General features: G+C 44.1%; 1 protein-coding gene across 1 annotated transcript in view; it reads left to right on the top strand.

The window, feature by feature from the left end:
- LOC126161671 (matrix metalloproteinase-24-like) overlaps positions 1-18,613 on the top strand; it is a 175,073-nt gene extending 156,460 nt beyond the window's left edge. The window contains exons 9-10 of the mRNA XM_049917672.1: positions 3,681-3,817; positions 17,720-18,613. Coding sequence (XP_049773629.1) covers positions 3,681-3,796 — 116 coding nt within the window. The 3' untranslated portion in view covers positions 3,797-3,817; positions 17,720-18,613. The remainder of the gene's footprint in view (positions 1-3,680; positions 3,818-17,719) is intronic.
- The last annotated feature ends 8,855 nt before the right edge of the window (positions 18,614-27,468 follow it).

The raw sequence follows: 27,468 nt of genomic DNA, 5'->3' as shown, positions 1-27,468 counted from the left end.
GCTAATGTCTAAAGTAGTGCTGGAGGGAAATGACACCATGAAACCTGCAGGGCAGTCCATAAATCCGTAAGAGTACGAGGGGGTGGAGATATTTTCTGAACAGCACGTTGCAACGCATCCCAGATATCCTCAATCATGTTCACGTCTGGGACTTTGGTGGCCAACGGAAATGTTTAAACTCAGAAGAGTGCTCCTGTAGCAATTCTGGACGTGTGGGGTATCGCATTGTCCTGCTGGAAATGCCCGAGTCCTTCGGAAAGCACGGTGGACGTGAATGGGTGCAGATGGTCAGAAAGGATGCTTACATACGTGTCACCTGTCAGAGTCGTATCTAGACGTATCAGGGGTCCCATATTACTCCAACTCCACACGCTCCATATCATTACAGAGCCTCCATCAGCTTGAAAACTCCCCTGCTGACATGCAGGGTCTGTGAATTCATGAGGTTCTCTCCATACACGTACACGCACATCCGCTCGATACGATCTGAACCGAGACTCGTCCGACCAGACAATATTCTCTTCAGTCGTCGTTGGTCCCGCTGTTGCAGGATCTTTTTCCGGCCGCAGCGATGTCGGAGATTTGATGTTTTACCGCTTTCCTGATATACACGGTACGTCGTACGGGAAAATCCCCACTTCATCGCTACCTCGGAGATGCTGTGTCCCATCGGTCGTGTGCCGACTACAACACACGTTCAAACTGATTTAAATCTTGATAACCTGCCATTGCATCAGCAATAACCGACCTAACAACTACGCCAGACACGTGTTGTCTTATATAGGCGCAGCCCACTGCAGAGCCGTATACTGGCTGTTTACATATGCGTGTATTTGATTACGCATACCTATACCTACTTCTTTGGAGCTAAAGTGTAGGTGCAAGGCCGTGCGGTTCTAGGCGCTTCAGTCTGGAACCGCGTGACCGCTACGGTCGCAGGTTCGAATCCTGCCTCGAGCATGGATGTGTGTGATGTCCTTTGGTTAGTTAGGTTTAAGTAGTTCTAAGTTCTAGGGGACTGATGACCACAGATGTTAAGTTCAAATGGTTCAAATGGCTCTGAGCACTATGGGACTCAACCTCTGAGGTCATTAGTCCCCTAGAACTTAGAACTAGTTAAACATAACTAACCTAAGGACATCACACACATCCAAGCCCGAGGCAGGTTCGAACCTGCGACCGTAGCAGTCGCGCGGTTCCGGACTGAAGCGCCTAGAACCGCATGGCCAGCGCGGCCGGCGTTCGTTTGGTAAGCGAGCAAAACTTGTGATTGCTTACGTCTCGTGTTAGTGAGTACATTGCATTTCCTTGTTATGCTGAATGTGAAGGCATGCGATTTATCACGATAAAGTTTTAGTCCAAAACCAAACATTCTTTCGTATCTGATTCCCGCTGAGACCAGTACACAGTATCGAGTTTGCAAGACTAGCGACCCGTAGACGTGCAACAACTACTTTATACAACCAAATTTAATACATTTTTACCATGACATCGTTTATAAAAGTCTGATCATGCGTAACTTGTAGGTAACACTATTTCAACAAATTTTTAAATTGAAAAAAATTATTTGTTTTTTTGTTCTAGATTGTATTGGCGTAATATTACCTACTTAGATTTGTCGCGTCTATATTTCTGAAACTAATAAACATATACAATGAACTTTGTTCTTTGATGGAACTCAAAAAGGTTTTTTTCATACCTTTTCATAGGTTTTCAATATGCCCCTCTTGAGATGCACGGCATATGTCAATGCTATATTCATGTTGTTCCCACACTGCAGCGAGCATGTCTTGAGTTACAGCTTCCACAGCTGCTGTTATGCGATGTCCCAGTTGATTCACCTATTGGTAAATGAAGTCTTCCGAATCAGTCTCCAGCTGTGGGAAAGGGAAGTTCTCAAGCATATTGAGATATGTGCTTCCTGAAACTGTGTTATCAGCAAAGAAAAATGGACCATACACCTTCTCCCGTGAAACTGCACAAAAAACATTCAATTAAGGAGAGTCCCTCTCTTGTGCTGTAGGAGGATCCACACCATACGTAGTATGTAAGTCACGCTGAGCAGTTATTACTTACCCGCACTGTGCAAACCATACAACACAAAACACTCTCTGTTGTCCCATAGAACTGAAGTGGGCGCACACTGCTGCTACCTGGCGGAAACAGTATAACAAGAGATTACTCTTTCCAACAGTACGTTGTTCACACACATCTCTCAAATAGCATAATAGTTATGATTTTTTTTAATAATCGGATGATTCTTTTTCATACATACATACGAGGGTGAGTCAAACGAAAACCTTAAACATTTTTTAAGTATTGTTTATTGCGCAGAAGTGGTACAAAGCTGTATCACTTTTCAACATAATCTCCCCCATGCTCAATGCAAGTGCTCCAGCGCTTACAAAGTGCATAAATTCATTTAGAAATAAATTTTTTTGATAGTCCGCGCAACCACTGATGCACCGCGTGGCGTACCTCTTCATCAGAACGGAACTTCTTTCCTCTCATTGCGTCCTTGAGTGGTCCAAACATATGGAAATTACTTGGGGCAAGATCTGGTGAGTATGGTGGATGAGGAAGACACTCGTTTCCGGTTGGTGGAAGTGAACCCAGGTTTCGTCCCCAGTCACGATTCTTGCAAGGAAGCCATCACCTTGTCGTTCAAAGCGCCGAAGAAGTTCTTCACAAGCATCAACACGTCGTTCTCTCGTTTCAGGAGTCAGCTGCCGTGGCACCCATTTTGCAGACACTTTGTGAAACTGGAGCACATCATGTACAATGTGGTGTGCTGTCTCATGACTAATCTGTAAACATGTTGCAATGTCATTCAGTGTCACTCGGTTGTTTTCCTTTACTATGGCTTCAACTACTGCAATGTTCTGTGGAGTCACAACTCGTTGTGCCTGACCTGGACGAGGAGCATCTTGCACTGAAGTCACACCATTTGCGAACTTCCTACTCGATTCTCACACTTGCTGCGGTGACAAACATGCATCACCGTACTGAACCTTCTTTCGTCGATGAATTTCAATAGGTTTCACACCTTTCCTACGCAGAAACCGTATAACAGAACGCTGTTCTTCCCTGGTGCAAGTCGCAAGTGGGACGGCCATCTTTATACCGATACTGCAACGGTATGTGTACACCTGCACTGTGCTGCCACCTACAGGCCATACTGCACGCTGTTTGTAGCACGCTTACCAACTTGCAGGATAACGGCACGAAATTTCGATTTGCTATTACAAATTTAAGGTTTTCATTTGGCTCACCCTGGTATATATACGGCCTTTTGGCCTTTGCTCACTTTCAAGTACTACGCTGAAAATGATTTAACAACAGAATAAACAATCTATACAGTCAAATGGCGAAACATTCATGTAAACTGGTCATATAAGGGTTTCTTACCGTTTTAGGTACGGAACTCTACAAACCAAACAAATTTTATTGTTGTTGTCCTTCTTTATCGTTAAGTACCAGAGCTCATTAAAATAAGGGAATAGTAAAATGATAACTAGACAGGTACTGTGGATTGTATTTCATGCAATTAGTGGTATATTTGCATTCAGAGTTAGACGCCATAAATATGCAGGGTGTATCTGCAGATATAGAGAGTAGGATAAAGTTTTTGAATATGCATGCAAACCGCGCTACAGCCAGCCGTCCTCTTTCATTTGCAGCGAAGACAGCAGGGAGGAAGAAGCGGAGGAACAAGAACAGGCGCGCCAGGCGCCGCAGGAGGCGTCCGGTCCAGCGGCGGCGAGGGAACGCCGGCCTGCTCTGCGCCTGCGATTAGCACACCAGTAGCCCGACTCCGGTACGTACCGCGCCGAGCCGCCGCCGATAAGGTAGTGTCAAACGAGGAGGAAGTGAGTAAGCACTCCGGACAAACATCCAGTCACTGTTAAAAGACATCACACTAATACCGTGTAACACAGCCTCTGGTCGGCGAAGAAGACAGTCCGCAAGCTTCTTAACACTTTGCCGTCCGCACGTCTCGTATAAATTTATTCGCTTTGCGCCGGCAGCGCTAAGACGGATTACTTGGCTTGTCGCCGGCCGCTTGTCACCTTTCCGTTAATGACAAGCTTAAAACATATTGACTTTTGCGCGTTTTAATTTTCCGGAAAACCTCTATTTTGCCGTATCGTTCCACAAACTCGAATATTCTTTTCAAGTATTTTCTCTGCAAGTTCTGCACTGTTATAATAATTATCCGTCAAGAGGTGATACCACTTTCCATCAGAAGGTATCAATAGTTCCATCACTGTTTTTGCTAATGGCTGTCCAGCGCAAGAGTGTATCTTGAATGAGGAAATGTATGCCGTACTCGAATCAGAGCAACCGAATGAGTATGCCATATTTCGTAATTTTCGACGGATTGTAAACTTTAAAATTTAACCGTCCACGCCACGGTATCATTCCTTCATCAGTTGAGATGTTTTGACTTAGATTAAACGTTTCTTTAAACTTTCTGGAAAAATAATCAATTACGAATTGCACTTTGACAAAACGGTCGGCATTATCCGGTTTATTGTTGCTGTCGGAAAAATGTAAAAATGATAATATTTGTCTGAATCGGTTGCGGAACATCGTTTTGCTAAATATCGGTGTGTTATCAATGGATTCGTAGACCAAAATCATCGATTCCTGCTTTTTTACAATTCCCATAAGGATAGCAAGCTAAAACCATTTTCTAAATTAGGGTCCCGTAACGTCGACAAATTTGCCATTTTTTCATCCAGTTTCCTTCTATTGCAATTTTGACTGTATTACTTGTTGATTTAGATGCTAATATATTCAATAAGATCGTTCCCAATATATAATTCTACCATATCCTCGACGCTCTGTTTATCTAAAAATGGTTCAAACGGCTCTGAGCACTATGGGACTCAACTGCTGTGGTCATAAGTCCCCTAGAACTTAGAACTACTTAAACCTAACTAACCTAAGGACAGCACACAACACCCAGCCATCACGAGGCAGAGAAAATCCCTGACCCCGCCGGGAATCGAACCCAGGAACCTGGGCGTGGGAAGCGAGAACGCTACCGCACGACCACGAGATGCGGGCTCTGTTTATCTATGGCAAATATGTTTGGACCCAGGGATCTTTCAAATTTATTACTGGTCCTCGGTAAACCAAAGTCTGACCACTGTGCACTGTCTTCTTCGTCTGGTTCAGCCGAATCAGTTGGGAACCATAGCGTTCGCCGAATTCTTCTTCGTCGTTTTTCACTATCTTCCTACGATTCTACTTAACTTTCATTTTTTTTTTGATGTCCAATGTCTTATTCCAAATCGGCCAGGTCGTCCGGAACGTCGAACACGACGTCCGCGCATTCATGGTAAATAATCCTATTGCCTCTTTCGTCCGCCATGATGAAAGGGCACAAGTACTTAAAAAAAAAAAACTTGCTGTCGTGTGTAACTTATTGTTACCTAAACAAAACAGCAACAGAATGCAAAAGATACTAAAGTGCTGTCGTCGGCCCCTGAGCGATACTATGCTCACGCCACCACCGTGGTGTCGCCGGCCGTTGACTGCTGTTTCACGCACGACACCACTGTGGTCTCGCCGGACGGTATAGTGTTAATATATGTCACATACAGCTGCAACCACTCAATGATAATTACACAGCTACTAGCTTGTTGGTATGATGACTGCTCCGTTTGGTCCACTCTACCAGATAGTCACAATGGTATTAAGATCTGGCTAGGTGAGGTACGACGCCAACGGCATTGCCGCAGCGGTAACACCGTTCTCGTCAGATCACCGAAGGTAAGCGCTGTTGGGCTTGGCTAGCACTCGAATGGGTGAACCTTCGGGTCTTTGAGCGCTGTTGGCAAGTGGGCTGCACTCAGCCCTTGTGAGGTCAATTGCGAAACTACTTGACTGACAAGGGAACCTCCCCATCGCACCCCCCTCAGATTTAGTTATAACTTGGCACAGTGGACAGGCCTTGAAAAACTGAACACAGACCAATCGAGAAAACCGGAAGAAGTTGTGTGGAACTATGAAAAAAATAAGCAAAATATACAAACTGAGTAGTCCATGCGAAGATAGGCAACATCAAGGACAATGAGTGTCACGGAGCGCCGTGGTCCCGTGGTTAGCGAGGGCAGCTACCAAACGAGAGGTCCTAGGTTCAAGTCTTCCCTCGAGTGAAAAGTTTAAATTTTTATTTTCAGTTTATCTGACAAACTCTTATGTTTTCATCTCTTTTTTCGGAGTGATTATCACATCCACAAGAAAACCTAAATCGGGAAAGGTAGAAGAATCTTTTTACCCATTCGCTAAGTGTACAAGTTAGGTGGGTCGACAACATATTCCTGTCATGTGACGCACATGCCGTCACGAGTATCGTATAGAATATATCAGATGTTTTCCTGTGGATTAATCGGTTGAACTATGGCCTTGCGATCAAATGTTTTCGGTTCCCATTGGAGAGGCACGTCCTTTCGTCTACTAATCGCACGGTTTTGCGGTGCGGTCGCAAAACACAGACACTAAACTTCTTACAGTGAACAGAGACGTCAATGAACGAACGGACAGATCATAACTTTGCGAAAATAAAGAAAGTAAAATTTTCAGTCGAGGCAAGACTTGAACCAAGGACCTCTCGTTCCGCAGCTACTCACGCTAACCACGGGACCATGGCGCTACTTATATTTAAATTTCCTTGATGTGGCATATGTTACATATGCACTACTCAGTTTGTATATTTTATTAATTTTTTTTCATAGTTCCACACAACCTCTTCCTGTTTTCTCGATTGATCTGTGTCCAGTTTTTCAAGGTCTATCCACTGTGCCAACTGATAACTAAATCTGAGGGGGGTGCGATGGGGAGGTTCCCTTGTGAGAAGTAGCGGTGCCGGTCACGAAAACTGACATCGGCCGGGAGAGCGGTGAGCTGACTTCATGCCCCTCCATATCCGCATCCAGTGACGCCTGTTGGCAGAGGATGATACGGCGGTCGATCGGTACCTTTGCGCTTTCGGAGACCTGTTCGGACGTGGTTTAGTTTTTAGTTTGATTGAGAAGGGGCGCCAAATGATATGTCGCTTGTGTGAAAATACGTTCTCTAACAGGTCCTGTCCAAATGACAGATCAGCACAAACAGCGTCTCCTGCTCTGAGTTGTTGAGAGACTACAGAGAGTTTTGGAATTCTATCGATGACATAGTTTCAAAGTCTGACAATATGCATTCCGCCAAACGGTGGTGGTGAAAATTTCTTCCACCACCGCAAATCTAACCGGATACCTCTAAACCGAGAAAAGCGTGCATTAGCGACGTTGGCTAGAGGTGCGGGATTCTTTCTCAACAGTATCAACGTTAACCAGCAGACTAAATTGTGTCCAGTGCATCCACATCTACGAAACAGAGATCATATGTGGAAGTAGTGCTCACTGAAGCATTAAGAGTAACTTGGTTTAAAATAATGGTATTTATGACATGCTAGACACATTAAACGCGCCGACCGCGGTGGCCGTGCGGTTCTGGCGCTGCAGTCCGGAACCGCGGGACTGCTACGGTCGCAGGTTCGAATCCTGCTTCGGGCATGGGTGTGTGTGATGTCCTTAGATTAGTTAGGTTTAAGTAGTTCTAAGTTCTAGGGGACTTATGACCTAAGATGTTGAGTCCCATAGTGCTCAGAGCCATTTGAGCCACATTAAACGCGGAGTTGTCTCCTAGATGAAGTAGTTCGTAACTAGAATGCGTTCAGAACCTGTCAGCATATTTCGATCTACCCATTCAGCTACTCCCGTCAGATACATCACCGAGTCTTCTTGGAGTTCGTTGTAGTGGGCTACGTGGACATCAATATCAGCGGATATCCGCAGTAATACTTAACACGGTGTATAATAACTTGCGAAGATGCGGATATCGCAGGTGTCTCAGAAGATATCCGCAATGATTAACTGCTTTGTGAATAGAAGATAAAGGACAGTGTCAATGTTTTTATACGGATTTCATCAACTGAAGAGCGGGAATGGAAAACGTTCTAAGTGCAATTTTTTTCACAAAACGCCTGTTCAGTGCCGTTGTGTTCTCAGTACTCTGCGGTACGTCCCTAGACTTTGTCCACGCGAGCTAGTAGATGGCGCATGGCCATTGTGTCAAGCTGTGCTTCCCACTGGAGTGTTGAAGTTTGAAACATAATGAGAACCAGTTTTTGATGAGCCACAGTTTCAGTAGTTATAAGCCTAATGTTGTATTTCTGTACTTATATGGTCACAAATAGAACGTGGTGCCTCAGTATTAATGATACTTCGAGTAAACACTTTCTTCCTGCTATTTTGTCGAAAACTGGCATTTTTGAGATCGTGGCTGCGTACAAGGTGATTCTTGCAAAGAAGAAAACAGCAACTAGCAATTGTTAATAACGCTGTTTATTTGCACAAAGCACGCCGTTACCGGTTTCGAACCGACAAGCTAATCTTCAGGTGGCTGTTCACGTTTATATTACATTAGTCGATTAAAAAAAGACAGCCATCAGTTAATGTAACCAACAACAAGTGTAATATTACTATGAACAACAGTCTGAGAATGAACCTATCAGTTCGAAACCAGCAACGCCGCTGTATGTGTAAATAAATAGCATTATATAACAGAGGTTGGTTGCTGTTTTTTCTTCGCAACAATGAACTTGTAAAAATTTTGTTACTTACACTTACAACCAGACAGTTTCCTTGTTTGATAGTTAGGACGTACTTGATAAAGTGTTTATTTTCTAATTTGGCTAATTATTTTTTACGATAATGATATGAGCAGCATAAACCTGCTAGATCAGGATACCTTGTCTATTTTGAGGATCACTTCAGCTGATGTACAAACACGGACAGCGGTTCACTGTTTTTCCATTCTCCTGACGAATGTCAGATTTGGCACTTAGAACATTGGAACACTGCATAATGCGTACCGCACGTCTCTTGTAGGATTAGCTGAAAACTATGTCATATAATAAATGAACTAGGTGACTAACTTTTAACAATCTGGCGTTTGTACCATGACTTCATTCAATGTCGTAGAAATGGACCGCAAAAAATGTTACAAAATCCATTGTAGTGATAACGATTGTTTCACAGCTCAGCCAGTCATATTCTCGATACTTTTCGCATAGCATAGCCTATGTTGTATTAATATGTGATCGTCATCGGTCTCTACTTTCTTATTCTATGGAGTAAGTTGGTGGGCAAAACTTCAAGACGAAACTATCTTCCGCATGATGTGTCACTGCCAGTAGCATAGTTCGATGAAACTCGGACCATACATATTAAGAACTATTACAGTATAGTACAGAAGGTAACAAAGAAGTACGCAATGAGACGAACTGAAATGACACTTTTATTCAAAGAAAATAATTTCTCTGAAGTCATGGCGATTTATGACGGTCTCATGAAGTGGCTGGACGTGATTCTTTATAGGGTTTGGGAACTCTACGGACGGCATTTTATGCACTGCAACATGCACTCATGCTGGCCACAAGGTTGGTAAATACTTGTGGTAGGGCGCCCCATTCCTCCACCAGCTCTTATGACGATTGCTGGATTGTGGTAGGTGCATGCGGTCGTGCTGCAATATGTCTGCCCAACCCATCCCAAACGTGATCGACGGGTTTACGTCGGGGGAACGGATACGTCAGACCATTCGCTGAATATCCTCTCTCTCCAAAAGGCCCTCCATCTGCTCAGTGCGATGCCTTCGTGCACTGTCATCCATTAAACTGAAGTTGGGGCCGAACGCACCTCCGAAAACACGCAGATGGTGAACAAGTACAGTGTTACAATGACTTTGACCGGATAGTGTAGCGTTCAAAGATATGGAAGTCAGTAAACCCAAACAGCATTAGTCTCCCGACACCATAACACCTGTACCACTAAAACAATCATTTTCGACAATGTAAGTCTGCAGGCTTTCGTGGCCGTTGTCACTGAAGTTTTCTGGGTTATTAGGCCGCGTAATGTTTATTCTAAAATGATCGACGTTTCGACCCCTCTGATGGGATCTTCCTCAGGATCTTCTGGTGTCCACTACTGCTAGAACACTGTCAGAGACGAGTGTCGCGTCCTCTTATAAATGGGAGTTTCCTCGCGTTCGTACTGGAGAAGTGACAGTATTGGTTAACATTCATATGGCTACCATTGGTGGGCCATAGTCATAGGCTAATATTCCGGCTCTGATGCAGAAGGATATTTTGGGTAAACATTCCTCCTCTCTTGCTCTGTCCGTTTCGAATCTAGCCAGTGATGACGACCAACCAATAGCGGCAGCATGAATTTCAACCAATAACCGTTCTCCAGCTTAAGTGTGGAATAGTGCCTTTCTATCCAATGACGATGAGCTGCCAATGGTATCCACAGGAGATTAGCCAACAATGTCCCTTCTTTTGCATCAGAGCGGGAATATTAGCCTATGACTATGGCCCACCAATGGTAGCCATATGAATTTTAACCACTACTATCACTTCTCCGGCACGAACGCGAGAAAACTCCCTTTTATAAGAGGACGCGGCACTCGTTTCTGACAGTATTCTAGCAGTAGTGGACACCAGAAGATCCTGAGGAATATCCCAGCAGAGGGTTCGAAACGTCGATCATTTTAGAAGAAATATGACGCGGCCTAATAACCCAGAAGATTTTAACTTCAATTTTCGACAATGCTCCTGGTCGCATGACGTTTTCTCACCTCTCGCCATACAAGGGTACGCCCAGCATTGTTTGCATTACACTGTATCAGGTCTTTCTATGTATGATCCAAGTTCCACCGTGCTGTGTTGTTTGACAGTGACACATCCTGCGAAAGTTACAGTCCATTCAGTTTTGCTTTGCACACCAGTATAGTATAGGCCGCAAAATAAATAAAAAAGTCTTTAACACAAATAGGGAACAAAAAATGGCTCTGAGCACTATGGGACTTAACTTCTGAGGTCATCAGTCCCCTAGAACTTAGAACTACTTAAACCTAACTAACCTAAGGACATCACACACATCCATGCCCGAGGCAGGATTCGAACCTGCGACCGTAGCGGTCGCGCGGTTCCAGACTGTAGCGCCTAGAATCGCTCGGCCACTCTGGCCGGCACAAATAGGGAACAAAATTGGTTTGTAGCCCTCTTACATGCAGAGATCAACCAGTATAAATTTGTGTTGACTGGCACTGAAACATACACTGAAATGACAAAAATCATGGAATACTTCCTAAAATTGTGCCAGACCTCCTGTTGCCCGGTTTAGTACAGCAGCTCGACGAGGTATGGACTCAACAAGTCTTTGGAAGTCCCCTGCAGAAATTTTGAGCCATTATGCCTCAGTAGGCGTCCAAAATTACGAAAGGGTTGCCGGGCAGTATTTCGTCTGGGCCAAACTCGCCTACCCTCAGCTCTTAGCAACTGAAATCGGGACCCATCTGGCCGGACTACGGCCTCCCAATCGTCTAAGACCCAACCGATGTGACCACGAAGACGCTGCAATTGAAGAGCTGTTAGTAAAGGCACCCGTGTCGGTCGTCTGCTGCCGTAGCCCATTAACCCGAAATTTCGCCGCACTGTCGTAACAGATAAGTTCGTCATACGTCCGACATCGATTCCTGCGGTCAGCACTAACAACTCTATGCAAACGCCTCTGCTCTCGGTCGTTAAGTGAGGGCCGTCGGCCACTGCATGAGAGGTAATGCCGCAGCTTTGGTATTCCCCGCACGCTCTTGACACTGTTGATCTCGGAATACTGAATTTCCTGACGATTTCCGAAATGGAATGTCCCATGCCTCTAGTTCCAACGGCCATTCCACGGTCAGAATCTGTTAATTTCTGTCGTGCAGCCATAATCACAATAGAAACCTTTTCGTATGAGTCATCTGAGTACAAATGTGCAGCTATGCCAATGTACGCGATACTACTGCCATCTGTATATGTGCATATCGCAACCCATGACTTTTTTCACCTCAGTGTAAAAGGTAAAGGTAAAGTTCCGCATCCTGGCCCTGACGGGTCAATTGGTCGCGACCGACCGCCGTTTCATCCTCTGCCAATGGCGTCATCAGATACGATAGGGAGAAGCATGTAACAGTTCGCAGCTCTCACGGTCGTTGTCGTGTTTCTTGACCTTGGGGCTGCTACGAATCGGTGGAGGAGCTCCTCAGTTGCCTCTCGAGGCTGAGTGCACCCCGCAAGCACTGTGAAATAACCAGCAATTAACTCGAAGCAAAACTTCAAAATCGAATACGGTCTTCAACAGACGAGAATTCAGGCCAGTCGCAAGCTTGTCGTCAGAGCTATGGAATATCGAAAGGGTAAAGTCTTTACAAGGCTGGAACGTACTCGGGTGGTGATCAAAGACTTGTGGGTGCGGATAAGGAACTTGCGGGTATCGTTTCTTTTATCCGCTCCAAGTGGGCGTGTAGTACGTGTATTAGTGTAGAAGTTAATACGAGATGCTCCTAAAAATTTCGGCGAACAGGCCCATATCTAAATGGCAACATGAGTAATAATGCGGGAATGTACACACGGCGACACTTGCCTCTACAGACACCAGATAACATCGAATATACCTAAGCTTCATCAGATGCAATTGTTCCAGTCTATGAGAAAGGCTGCAAAACTTAGGAGCATCTCCATCTAAATCTATATTCCACAACCACTTCTGGTACCACTAAAATGTTTCTGTCTCATGTTTCATTTGCGAATGGCACGTGGGGAAGAACGACTTCCCTGAAGCCGCCGCATGAGCTGTAATTTCTCTTGTTTTCTCGTCGTGGACATTTTCCGAGAAGTGAGTGGCTGAAAAGTACGTATGTTGGATTCTAAACAGTAGCAACGCTTCTGTGCAGACACTATGCAATGGAATCTACTATTGTCGCTGACAGCACACGTTGACATACCAACCTCCGAGTAAATGGACTCGCCCGTCCCACGTCTCCGGCGTACGTACAATCGAGGGAAGCACAGTCACATGTGAGCGAGCGGTCTAACTTGACGGTGTCACTATGTTTTCGAAACAGGAATAACGGAGTAGGATCAATATTGAATGTTCCAGATGTCGTACGGCACGACAGTGTCATCAAGGTCTTCAAGAGGGCCGCGCGGGATTAGCCGAGCGGTCTTAGGCGCTGCAGTCATAGACTGTGCGGCTGGTCCCGGCGGAGGTTCGAGTCCTCCCTCGGGCATGGGTGTGTGTTTTTGTCCTTAGGATAATTTAGGCTAAGTAGTGTGTAAGCTTAGGGACTGATGACCTTTGCAGTTAAGCCCTTACGATTTCACACACATTTGAACATTTTCTTCAAGAGGCGTGCGGGGAATTGGCATTGCCGTACAGAACAATGGAAAGTTGAGTAAAAGCCTTCAACGAAGGTCGGCAATCTATGAAAGACATGCATCTGGCAGGTCGTCCTAGCGTCTCTGAAGAAGAAGTGCATGCTGTTTCTGCGTTAGTGGACTGTGATTGACACCATACGAATCGTGAGCTCGCCCACGAAACCGGACTAACGCATACGACTGTGCTTCGCATCCTGAAAGAACGCCTGGGCATGAGAAAAATTGCATCACGATGGGTTCCGCGTGACTTGATAGAAATGCAGAAATGGATGCGTTACGACGCTGCTCTGGCGCACTTGGAGCGCTGTGAGCGCGAAGGAGAGGTTTTCTTACGTCCTATCGTAACACTGGATGACATATGGGCCACATCGCAAGAGTCAAAACTGAAACGCCAGTCGAACGAATGACGTCATTATGGGTCGCCGCGAAAGTCGAAAGTGCGTAAGAGCCTCAGTATGGTGAAAGTTATGGTGATTCTCGTGTACACGCATTACGTTCCTCCACGGCAGACCGTCAGTGCGCAGTATTACTGTTCATTTTTGGAGCATACGTGCGACCAGCTTTGCGAATGAAGTGGCTGCACTTTCTGCGCAACCCACACATCATTTTTCACGACAATGCGCAGGCGCATACTGCGCAAGCTGTGGCTGCTCTGTTCGGTCGATGGGAGTGGTAAGTAATGTAGCATCCACCATACTCACCGAACTTAAGTCCTTGTGACTTTGACCTGATTCCGAAGATGAAGCAACCAGTTTCAGCCTGCCACTGTGGCCGAACGGTTCTAGGCGCCTCCGTCCGGAACCGCGCTGCTACTACGGTCGCAAGTTCGAATCCTGCCCCGGGAATGGATGTGTGTGATGTCCTTAGGTTAGTTAGGTTTAAGTAGTTCTAAGCTCTAGAGGACTGATGAGCTCAGATATTAAGTCCCATAGTTCTTAGAGCCATTTGAACCAGTTCGTGGAATTCGCTTCAGAACTGTTTCAGAGATTCGACAGGCAGTAGACCGCTCCATCCGCACCATCAACAGAACAGGCTCTGCTAACGGTATACTACGCGTTCCACATCGCTGGCAACGGGTTCTATATAATGCTGGTGACTACTCTGAAGGACAGTAACAGGTGCAAACATGTAACTCTTTTGTATCGGTTGTGAATAAATAGTTGTCACTATTTAAGTTCCAATCCTCGTATGTTGCGCGGCCATTCATGATACATACTCTGTTCTAAAGAAGACTCATATTGTCCTAGTAGAAACAGTCTAATAGACAGAAAGGCACAATGTGCTCGTAGGCCAACTCAGGAACTCATGTGACATCAGGTGCTTGTGTCGTGCAAGCATAGGTGCTCCAAGTGAGAAATATAATTGTCGGTTAAAATAAGGGTTTTGTTCTCACTGCTACGTCTAAGCAATCCGTTTCTTGATATACACTATTCAATTACATTAATGTGACCACACGCAAAAAGCTTGAATACGCACCTTTTGCAGCGCAGACCGCTGCTAGATGTGCAGGAAAAGAGTCAATGAAGTTCTGGAATGTACCGACAGGGATGTGGATCCACGCCGACTCCAGTGCCGTGGCAAGCTGAAGCTAGGTTTCTCGGCTGAGGATCCATGGCGCGAACAGCCTGATCCAAGTGGTCCCACAGACTGGGTTTATTTCTGGAGAGTTTGGCGGCCACGGAAGAATACGGTAAACTCATCCTGGTGCTCTTCGAACCACGCACGTACTCTGTGAGCTGTGTGACACGTTGCGTTGTCCTGCTGGTAGGTGCCATCATGCCGAGGAAAAGAAAACTGCATGTGCAATGAAGGCTTTCACGTCTGGATGTTTCAGCTGCTGAGAATTCTTCCGGGTTGTATGGCAATGCTCCATGGAACTCTTCTATCCCTGACGTTTCGTCCAAAGCTACGTTGGACATCTTCAGAGGTGCTCCTGGTTGTGCTGAGTCTTGGCGACTAACGAATCGGACATCGAAGAACGGCCTAAGCACCGTGGAAAATGGGCGTGGTCTGGATGTCACGTGATACCAGACATAAACCTGGTCAAAGATAAAACATAACTATCGATCATAGTATGTCAAAGATGAAAACTCCTCATCGATTCTGTAGAGCCACTGTCCATATATCGTTGAGTTTCATGGCTTCTTCTTTTCCGTTAAAATTATCCCCATATTTATATATTTCGATGGCTTCTCTATATAAACGTGGATAATAGTTCGTCATAGTACATAAAACTTCAGTTTCCGAAAATTTCACTGCGTGATCACCCGACTGAAGAGCTACGGCTAACATGTCCTTGACAAGGTTTACCTCTGCTGTCACGTGAAATCCAGACCACGCCCACTTTCCACGATATTTACGCCGTTCTTCGACGTCCGACTCGTCAGTTGGCAAGACTCAGCACAACCAGGAGCACCTCCGAAGATGTCCAACGTAGCTTTGGACGAAACGTCAGGGATAGAAGAGTTCCATGGACCATGGCCATACATCCCGGAAGAATCCTCGGCAGCTGAAACTGCATGTACTGGTGGACATTGTCCCTAAGGATAGATACATACCCGTATTTGGCCGGAATGACGAGATCACCCAGGGAAAGCCACGGAAACATTCCCCAGGCCCTAATGCTCCCTCCTCCGGTCTAGGTTCTTTCTTATCAGACGTTTCACCGCGACATGCCAACGGCTATCTTTCTGATGGAGCATAAATAGTCATTCATTTAAAAAGGTTTCCTGTCGCCACTCAGTGGACGCCCGATTGCAGGACTGGCGTGCAGACTTCAGCCTTCGTCGACGATGAATAGCGCCAGCATAGGTGCACCCGTATCATTGGTGCATCAACCAGGGACCTGCTGTGGAGATCCACAGCATCGGCGCATGAACGAGACGTTGAAGTATACCGTGCTTGGCAAAATTGCCCAATCCAAAATCTGTGAACTCAGAAACTCAAACTGCATATGGAACGTTGTAATTCTGAATACCGTTTGGCTGAAACCAGAAGCGCTGATATGTAAAGAAGACAAAAAAAATACATTGATATATTAGAGCATTAAATTAATAATAAAGTCATCTGAAAATCTATTTACACTACATCTTCTGTATTTTATGCATTTCAGAATTTAAAAATGCCTCTGGCGATCACAAAATTTTGTTGATGTTCAAATGTGTGTGAATTCCTAATGGACCAAACTGCTGAGGTCATCGGTCCCTAGACTCAAACAGTACTTAAACTAACTTATTCTAAGAACAACACACACACCCATGCCATAGGGAGGACTCGAACCTCCGGCGGGAGGGGCCGCGTAATCCGTGACGTGACGCCTCAAACCGCAAGGCCAAACACAAAAAAATAACAAAAAAATGGTTCAAATGGCTCTAAGCACTAAGACTAAACAGCTGAGGTCATCAGTTCCCTAAACTTAGAACTATTTAAACCTAACTAACCTAAGGAGATCACACACATCCATGCCCGAGGCAGGATTCGAACCTGCGACCGTAGCGGCCGCGCTGTTCCGGACTGAAGCGCCTAGAACGGCTCGGCCACGGCGGCCGGCCCGGCCATACAGCGCGGCAAAATTTTGTTGCCATTTGTTTGGTTGAGAGAGGGTAAGTGTGTTCAAGTAGATGCATCCAAAAATATTACGTAATTTTCTGTTGGCGCACATCCTCAGGAGGGAAGCGGGAAGTACACAATGATCGTCTCTTCTAAACAACTACACAATAAAACGCAAATGTAGCGCGGGGTAGCCGTGCGGTCTAGGGTGCCTTGTCGCCGTTTGCGTGGTTGCCCCCGTCGGAGGTTCGAGTCCTCCCTCCGGCATGGGTGTGTGTCTGTTGTCCTTAGCGTAAGTTAGTTTAGGTCAGATTAAGTAGTGTGTAAGCATAGGGACCGATGACCTCAGCAGTTTGGTCCCATAGGAACTTACCAAACATGGAAATAATAACAGAAACAAACCTTAGAACAGTGACTGCTTACGTACGAGCTAATTTCTGCTGTAGCTCCTTGCGCAGAGAGGCTGATAGGATATGTATTAATATGAACAGTGGTCTACTTCAACGAGAGTTTCTGGTAATATATGGTAGATTAAGTGCACATCCTTTAGACGTTAGCTTGTGATTACAGCCTCTTACAAGTAAGTCTATAGATACACTAGGTTACTAATTTTCAACATATCAAATAGACAAGCCATCTTTAGAACTAAGTAATATGTGGTGAGAGCGGGACCTTTGAAGAGGACACATGTGCTGCAGACGATATGAGTACCGAAAAAAATGTAAAAATAGAGTGTAGTGCGGGCTGTGAACATTGAATATATTGGGACAAACTGATTTATAACACTTAAGAGTGTAAGAAAATCATTCAATAAGCAGACTCTTCGTTTTTGGTGTACTTTTTTTCATTTTTCAGGATTGCACTCAGCAGGGATTTGTGGATGGAGAGCTGGCTATTCGACGAAAATAGGAATCTGTGGAGAAACAAAGCATCCCAGAGCAGTAAATTCAAGAGAACGAATGGCATGTTCAAGCACTGAACACACAAATGACGGAAACTGGACGGAAACGAACAGATTATGACGTTTACAGGCTGGGTATGTTACAGAGTTTGTCTGTAGGGACGGATCAAGATTGTCCTAAAAATATCTCAAGTTCATGTTGTGTGTAAGAATTACATTTCTCAGCTCCAATCATGGAAGAATGTGTATGTTGTCATGAGCGCTTTCTGTGACACTACTTTTGCAAATTCTTGTCTTGAGAAAGACTTTTTGAACGGTGCGCTAAGTTTTGTTTTCGTCATAAAGACGACATAACGCAGGGAAATGCACTTGAAACGTGACATGACCCCTACACAGATTCGAAAAACTGTTTCTTTCTGTCAACGAAGATATGCTGTGCAATGAAGTTGTTTATAACCAACCAATTTGTCCCAAAATTCTTTTGTATTACTTCAACGCTTAACAAAGTTGGTTCTAATAACATTGCGAGATTAAAAGATATAGTTTAATTAATCTTTGAGTTCATACATATGTCATGAGACAATACTTTTGTACGAGAGTAAGCTAGAATGATTGTTCACGGGTGCCATTAAGAATAAATTTTATTGACAATTGTACGACATCTTACTAGAGTCAGAGAATGGCTCCAACTATCTGTGTCGTAGTTCCTAATCTGTCTCCTCTTGTAGCTCTGATATTCAGAGCGATATTTGTGTTCGTATAAAGATTTTATAACACTTTGTTCAACTGTACATAAACGTTGTGTGATGTACTGTGTATAAACTTAATAAAAATAGCATTTCTCTGTATTTTAATGTAAACCTTTTTTTTGCACTTTCATTTCAGAAGCATAATTAAGAATTTCTTTCGCAAAAGGCTCGTTCATTGTGCACTTTGAGGAAGGGGACGAATTAATTATTTTCGTTGCCATTTAAGAAAGTTGTTTCTGAGATGTTTCGATTTTTGTTGTAGAATAGTACATTTACTAGCGTTTTTTCCCTTATGTGGTATCTCAAGGAACTATACAGTGCGTTCGGAAAGTCGCTGTGCATTGGAGAGTATGGAGTACGAATGCAGTTTACGTTGGCGGTCCGAAACGGAGTTGCCAGAACACCAGTTGCAAGAACTGTTTTTATACGCGATTGTTTTTTAATTCGTTCTGCTGTTGCGTAACATGTAACTGTTTAGTTCAGTTGATGAAAATTACTGAAAGCGATGTGTAGTGTGTAGATGTTTAATGTGTTTATAAATTATGGTGATTTCAACTGAGAAACGTATTTTTCTTATTGAACATGTGTTTCGACGGTGGGATAAATACACAGATTTATGCAGGACGCATTTATTGAAAAATCCCCGGAAGCCGTTGTACCTCATCGTAATGCTTTTCGTAGACTTGTTGAGAAATTTCAAGAGGCAGGCTCATTGTTAGAAGCCGAAAGAACTGGAAGCCCACTTAAAATAAACGAACAAAAGTTGTATATTTTTGACTCTATGCAGCAGAACCCAACAAAATCATTTCGCAAGTTGGCACAAGAACAAGATGTCGGGCTTGTAACCGCACATAAAGCGATTAAAATAAAAACACTGTATTTTTTCCCATATAAAGTGACAGCAGTGCAGGAACTGAAAGATGAGGATCATGAAAATGCAATTCAGTTGAGAGGAATACCAATGATATTCTTGATGACACAAACGGGATCTGATCCCACCTCTCTGGTCGTGTTGACAAACAATACACACGATTGTGGTCAACGGAGAATCCTCGTGATGTGCTTCAAACGCCACTGTATGAGCAGAAAACTGGAGTGTGGGTAGCAAAATCCGGCCGGTGCATTATTGGATCTTAATTATTTTTTTTTTTATGAAACCGTGAATAGTGAACGTTATTGGTTGATGAACTTCTGTTCAAATGGGCCAGCTAAAGGAAGACGACATCACCTAATCATGATTTCAGCTAATAACGGTGTGCGTCTTCTGAAAAGGTTCTTGAGTAATGAGTCATCTCAAAAAACCTATGGCCCCCTTGCTCGCCGGACCTTACTTTTTACACCAGACCTCCTTCTTTGGGGAGCAGAGGAAGGTGTAGTGTATCGAAATCGCCCACGCACGCTTTGAAACTTAGAACCTGAAATAACTGCGACTTGAGAAGCATATCGCAATCGGATCCGCCGAAAATCTTTTACAATAAAATTAAGATGATTCAGACTCGTATACCCGCCCGTGGACGTCAATTCCGACGTATGTTGTAACAACACAGAAAGTTTCCGAACACCCTGTATTTTGAGACATCCAAGAAAAATTGCACCTTCTTGATTTTAAAGACTGGTTGCTGGCAAAACAGTTAAGTCCCGTGAAATATGCCTACGAAGTTTTCCGTAAAAGAGTCCTTGAATAACAATTTTTCGATTCACTTGCAGCGTCAAATTCGGATAAAATTCCAAGCTTTCGATGATATCCTCTATCACCTTCGTTAGTATATCATCGAAAGCTTGGACGCTTCAAGTGAACCGAGAAATTTTTACGCAAGTCCCATGAGAGCTCTAGAAAAAAAACCAGCCGAACTTACAAAATTAATAATAATAGTTTCGGACTTCTTTGGTGAGGATCATATTTATGTATCCAGACTCGCTGCAAGTTGGGAAGAAAATTCACTATTCGATCTAAAAGAGAACGATATACTTGTGAGACTGACTGTAAACGAGACAAAGTTTTTTGTTGTGTTAAACAAACTTCAAGAGTTGGTTTTTATTTTCGTAGTGAGTGATATTAATTAAAGGCCTGTATGTGACTTGAGTTTCAAACACAAGTCGCTCCGCAAGAGGGCACGTCAGTTGTCCCAGAAGACAGCCCAAACCCAAAATCAAGGCTTCGGTATGCATCTACGTCTCTGTTCTATATACTGCTGTAAACAGAGTGACACAGAGTATCTTTGGTTGTAGCACAATGTATTATTTTCTTTTAATTCTGTTCAGTACAAAATGCTCACGTTGGAAGATAGGATGCTAGTCTTTCTTTGTTGTTCCAGCTGACCCTACAAAAGTGGTATATAAAGTTCTGTTGAGAGATAATCGCTTGATGCTTTATAAGTATGTATACAAGCTTCTGGCGGTTCATTTATTTTGTCCTTAATAGACGCAGCTCCGTAAGTGAAACAAATGCACGATATTAGGCTTCTTTTTTCGAGTGCCATTATTTTTCAGCGTTCTTCTGTTCACTGACTTATTTCCGGAGCGCATAGTTTCGTATTTGTCTAAATTTGGAGTCACATATCTAACTATGGATGATGACAAAATCTTGTAGCAATCTAAATCAATAATTACGCAACGGTATTATTTTGCACTTCTTCTCAGCTTTGTAATCTGTTACGTCTGATGTCGTAATTAAATCACAAGGACCCAGAGGAGCCGAATTGGGGCGTTTTCACTCTGCCATAGTGTACAAAGTAGCCCACTGGTCATTAGGACAGGCCTACAGAGTAAAAGTGTATACAGAATGGAAACATCTGAAATCCATGCGCCAAAATTTGATGCTCATCAGCGATGTCTGCCATAATGAAACGTAGAAAACAGTTGAGTTTGAAGCCAACGGCGAATAAATGCGTTTTGTTTATTTCAGAATTGTACATTTTAGCTGCAGGTAAATATTTGTTTGTTGTACTGTAAAAGTTAGAAACACATAATGGACAGTAGTAAGAGAAAAGACCACAAAGGAAAGTAAGAAGCGGCTGACAGCAGTACAGGAGGAAGTCGAGATTCCCCATTTTCTTGCTGTAAATAATGGACCCTTTTTTTAAGGATTCACAAGGGAAAGGTAACCTTTTGAGCTGGTCAAGCTAGAACACAATGGTTCTGGTGTAATAAGCGGCTGAGCATAGTAGCAGAACGTTTATAGTTTTACACAGGCATACACAGATATACAGAAAATTCATACTTTCTTTTTCTTAAAACATTAATGCCAATAATATTTAAAACATTAAAATTATGGAAATTTTTTGGAATGTGAGATCATTCAAAACACATAAAAATAATTACTGGAATTCAAAATTATCAAAAATTTCCTTTCCCTTAAACATTAAAACCAATAACCTTTACAAAAATATTTAGAATAACTACAGAAGTTCTAAATTGTCCAAGTTTTCTTTTTCTTTAAATATTAAAAACAATAACATCAAAAATTTGAAATAATGCAAGGTATTCTTCCTAAAGCATGAGCTCAGAAACTCTTTCACGTTAGTGCAACGTAACTGGTCATAGGGATACTGACATGTCAATGACTTAACGGCAGTTCAACCAATCCGGTTGTCAGAAAACCAAGGTGACGGTAGTTACCAGAAAAACTAATAACAAAATTTAATTACAGTTCACAGAAGCGCAACATGCTCTAATGCAGCCGCACACAAATCAGCCTTTCATCAGTATCAGGTATATGAGTACACAGCCCACCTTACTACAGTCCAAGACTAAAGACAAAGTCTGTAAACGACGAATTATCATTATCAGTCTTAACCAACTTTACGTTCACCCTGCCTCTTGATCATGAAGTAGTTTTGAACAGTACCGTTAAACAGTGATGGGACTGATTGACAACTTTGTAATAACGGAAATTTATTATCTCCCTTACACTTGAATTCGCCCAGTAGAACCTGAGAATATGTATCCACAACTACGACGTGCCCTGAAGCTGACATCACTTCTGAAGAAGACTCAGTATTGTAGAACACTCAGTATAATGTCGTTTATTGAAACTGAACTACACTTCTCAAACAATCACTACATACACACAAAGAAAAGAAATAAAATGTAGACGACTATTCATCAAGAGCGTCGGTGAGGTCCGTCAGAGCTGGTCCTAGCTCGGCGAGGAACTGGCTGTACTGCTGCTGCGCTGGCCTTACAAAGCCGGCGGAGGTCGGCGGAGTACTCCAACTTTCCCTGTGTCCGTGAGGCGACCTCTGCAGAAAAAGGTTCACATTAGTCTCTAGCAAGTTCTGTTTATTTTGAAGAATTGTTTTCCTCTTCGTTGCGCCTGCAAGTGCTTGTGTGCGTTATATGGTACACAGGGGTGTCTTGAGTGTAGTCTGCCTGGCAGGGGCCGTCTGTGGCAGACGTAATAACTTCTCTAGAATATCATGCACATAGTTCACATAGTTCACATTATTTACGCACCCTCGGATGGATCTCCGCCGAGGTCCAAAAGATTCCATCCCCCCGGTGGTGTTCCGCTCCTTTTTCCGCCAAATTTTATGGGAGTTTCGGGATGCTGTTGTTTTTTACACTGATGGCTCTAAATATGCTGATCATGTGGGGTATGCCTTCACGTCCTCTGTTGGAACGGAAAATCATCTGCTGCCACCTACATGTGGGGTGTTTACTGCGGAATTGATGGCCATTTCCCGGGCTCTTACCTTTATTAAACAGTCCCAACACAACCGCGTTTTGTTATGTACGGACTCGATGAGTGGCCTTCTTGCTATTGACCGGTGTTTTTCGCGCCATCCCTTCGTCTCTGCCATCCATGACCATCTCGCTGATATTCACCGTGCTGCTTGTTCCATTGACTTCCTTTGGGTCCCTGGCCATGTAGGTATCCTGGGTAATGAGCTTGCTGATCGTTTGGCTGGGGGAGCAGTCACTTACCCCCCGTTTTCTGTAACCCCTCCTGCAGCGGATTTACGGCCTTACATCAAATCCCACTTCGCACAGTCATGGGCCAATTCTTGGGAGGCTACTCCCCTGTCTAATAAACTTCGTGCGATTAAGGTGACACCAGGCCCGTGGCGTTCTTCCTTTCGCCTCTCCCGAAAGGACTCGACCACACTGTGTCGTCTCTGCATTGGCCATATCAGGCTGACCCACGGTTTTCTTTTGCGTGATGAGCCACCCCCACTATGTGGTTGTGGAGCCTTCCAGTCAGTAGCCCACATTTTGGCTGAATGCCCCCTTCTCTTGGCTCTGCGTGCTAAGCACAGACTCCCCCACACTTTACCTTTGATGTTGACTGACGATTCCTGGATGGTCTCTCTGGTTCTCGGTTTCCTCCGGGAAAGTGGTTTTTATTCTCAGTTTTAAGGTTTTTAATCTCTCTCTGGTATTGGGGCAGGGCGGTGAGTGTTTGGGTGTCTCCCACTGTAAGCAGTGTTCGGAGATTCCCGATTCACCTCCCTGACCGAAATCCTCTTTTCTTCCCCTTTTACTCTGTTTTTACCCCTTTTTTAAGGCTTGGTTAGTCTCCTTTTCCCATACGTACTTTCTACATTATAGCGGTTGTATCTTTTAAGTCACAGGTGGTCTTGCCTATGCTGCTTCAGCATAGCGTTGGGTTCGTTCTCTTGCTGACTACCCTTGTTTTGTTTTTACCATTGATAACATGACTGCCCCTTTACGTTTTTAGCCTATTCCCTTTTATTGTTCTAACTTTCCTGAGATGTCACATTAGCGGAATGGACCACATTTGAAACAAGGGACTGATGACCTTGCTGTTTGGTCCCTTAAACCTCAAACAACCAACCAATCAACCAACCATTTACGCACCCCAGAAAGTATACAACAGAAAGGCATCCGGTAAACCACTCAGTCACTGAAATTTGTAGAACACTGCCAGGGTACAATTTCGTGACACTATAGTCAATGATAACACCAACTCGCTCTTCGGGGCAACATCCAATGGCCGCGCGGAGTGGCCGCGCGGTTTGAGGCGCCATGTCATTGATTGCGCGGCCCCTTCCGCCGGAGGTTCAAGTCCTCCCTCGGGGTTGGGTGTGTGTGTTGTTCTTAGCGTAAGATAGTTTAAGTTAGTTGAAATAGAGTGTAAGCCTAGGGACTGATGACCTCAGCAGTTTGGTCCAACAGGAAATTACCACTAATTTCCAAAATTTCGATCCAGCGTAAAATGATTGGCTTATACAACTGATCTCTCTTCGGTCGTATACTTTCATATCACAGGTTGCTGATCAAGTGTCTATTTTTCTGTGTGGATGATAGTCACTATTACATTTTCGAAGCGCTGTATAGCTTAAAATTTGAAGGGTTTGCAGTCAAAAATATGGTAGCTGGCTACTTTACGTTTGGTTCATTTTAGGTGATACTTTGCTGTATAATGAATGTAGCTAACATATCGTAATTGTTTTTAAAGCAGGAAGGAATGCCACATCTCACTATGGTATGGAGTAAATTAGGTAAAGCGCCAAAGAAATTGGTACCGGCATGCGTATTCAAATACAGAGAGACGTAAACAGGCAGAATACGACGCTGCCGTCGGAAACGCTTATACAAGACAACAAGTGTCTGTTGCAGTTGTTAGATCGGTTACTGCTGCTACAATGGCAGAATATCAAGTGAGTCTGAACAGGTGTTACAGGCGGCGCACGAACGATGGGACGCAGCATCTCCGAGGTAGCGATGAAGTGGAGGTTTTCCCGTACAACCATTTCACGAGTGTAACGTTAGTAACAGGAATCTGGTAACACGTCAAAAGTCCGATATCGCTGAGGCCGGGAAAAGATCCTGCAAGAACTCGACCAGCGACCTGTAAAGAGAATCGTTCAACGTGACAGAAGTGCATCCTTCCGCAAATTGCTACAGATTTCAATGCTGGGTCATCAACAAGCGTCAGCGTAGGAACCATCACCGTTATGTCCTTTCTTACCTGAAGGCCCACTCGTGTATCATTGATGACTGCACGACACAAAGCTTTACGCCTCACCACGGCCCGTCAACACCGACATTCGACTGTTGTTGAATGGAAACATGTTGCCTGGTCGGACGAGTCTCGTTTCAAATTGTATCGAGCGGATGCACTTGTACGGGTATGAAGACAACCTTATGAATCCATGGGCCCTGCATCTCAGCAGGGGACTGTTCCACCTGGTGGAGGCTCTGTAATGGCGTAGGGCGTGTGAAGTTGGAGTGATATGGGAGCCCTGACACCTCTAGATACGACTCTGACAGGCGACAGTTACGTAAGCATCCTGTCTGATCACCTGCACCCACTAATGTCCATTCTGCATTTCTACGGAGTTGGAGAACTCCAGTAGCACAATGCGACAACCCACAAGTGCAGAATTGCTACAGAGTGGCTCCAGGAACACTCTTCCGACTTTCAACACTTCCGCTGGCCACCATGCTCCCCAGACATGAACAATATTGAGCATATCTGGGATGCCTTGCAACGTCTTGTTCAGAAGAGATCTACGAGACGTAGTCTTACGGATTTATGGACAGCCCTGCAGGATTCATGGTGTCAGTTCACTCCAGCACTACTTGAGACGTTAGTCGAGTCGTGTTGCCGCCTTTCTGTGTGCTCGCGGGGGCCCTAGACGATATTAGGCAGGTGCACCAGTTTCATTGGCTCTTCAGTGTACAAGTTAAGGTACTACAGGTGCAAACAAAGTTGACACTCGGCGCGGTGGCTGATGGGAGCGACCGTAAAGGCGTTTCCCATTTACAGTCGCTGCCATCAGCCACTGCGCCGAGATCAGCTTTGCGCGAACAATACTTTATTTGAGCGCGCTGTCTGAGCAAACCACGTACCAGTAGCCTGCAGCTCACAAAGGGACCGCGCCTACTCGACATCATCACCGATCTCGTACTGATTTATGGCACATACAGGGTTTGGTCACAATGAAATGTGACGGAAGCTGGAGCCCAGGTGGCCAGGCGTTTAAAAGAAAATAGCATTTTTAGCTGTGGGTAGCACAGTGGAAAGCGTACGGACTGGTAAGCCGAGGCGCGATGGTTCGAGTCTGTGTGTGTGTGTGTGTGTGTGTGTGTGTGTGTATTTGTTTGTGTCTGTGCAGAGTATCTTAAATTTTCAATTTTTACGTTACTTACACTGCAAAATAGAGAGAACTAATATTTAATACTGTATGTTGTATTTATTAACACTTTCATAAAAGGCATGAAAATGAAGAGCAAACAAAACTTCGGAATTGCACATGATTCCCGAGGAAGCGGTTGTAAGCTGTACATGGTTTAATTAATTCACAGTTGGTAATTTACACTTGGTGAGGTTATATTTATCGTAAAAACGGGGAAACTCGGCATGTTGCAAATGTTATATACGTCGCATTTTTACAATTAATGGTTGTTCTAAAGTTTCTATAAAAAAACAAATTGGGCTTACATTAATAAAAGGTTCTCTGTCATTTCACAGTCTGACAGCAGACCACACATAACGCATCATGTTGTCAAACATTGCCGAAGATAGCCGTTGGTGCACAGTAGAATATATTTTGATACAATCTTCTCGAAATGTGATTTCCTTTTTTTTCGATTCGAGCAATTTTGAAAGTTCCGGGCAAATTCTTTACCTGACGATAAAAAAAATGGAGCTCAGCGGATTTGGAGGAATCACTTTAACATAGTGTGATGACAATTATACTTCATCTTAAGAAATCTCGTCGTATAATTACGGATTTGTTTGTCCACCCCACAAGCCAGTTAACAGAAGAAATTTTTTCATGAAAGTATTGATAAATAGAATATACTGAGTATAATTTCGTTTGATTTTGAATGTAAGTAACACAAAAACTGAAAATAATAAAATCTAGTATCCGCATAGTTTCGCGGCCAGCGACCCTCGGATGACTGCTCCGCACTCTTCCGCTGCCCCAACCGCTGCCTATAGACTACCATAACACACACTGAAGAGCCAAAGGAACTGGTAC

Source organism: Schistocerca cancellata, chromosome 2 (assembly GCF_023864275.1).
Source record: "Schistocerca cancellata isolate TAMUIC-IGC-003103 chromosome 2, iqSchCanc2.1, whole genome shotgun sequence".
Classification (NCBI taxonomy): Eukaryota; Metazoa; Arthropoda; class Insecta; order Orthoptera; family Acrididae; genus Schistocerca; species Schistocerca cancellata.
Note: the sequence above shows the minus strand (reverse complement) of the source record. Positions and strands in the feature narration are given on the sequence as shown.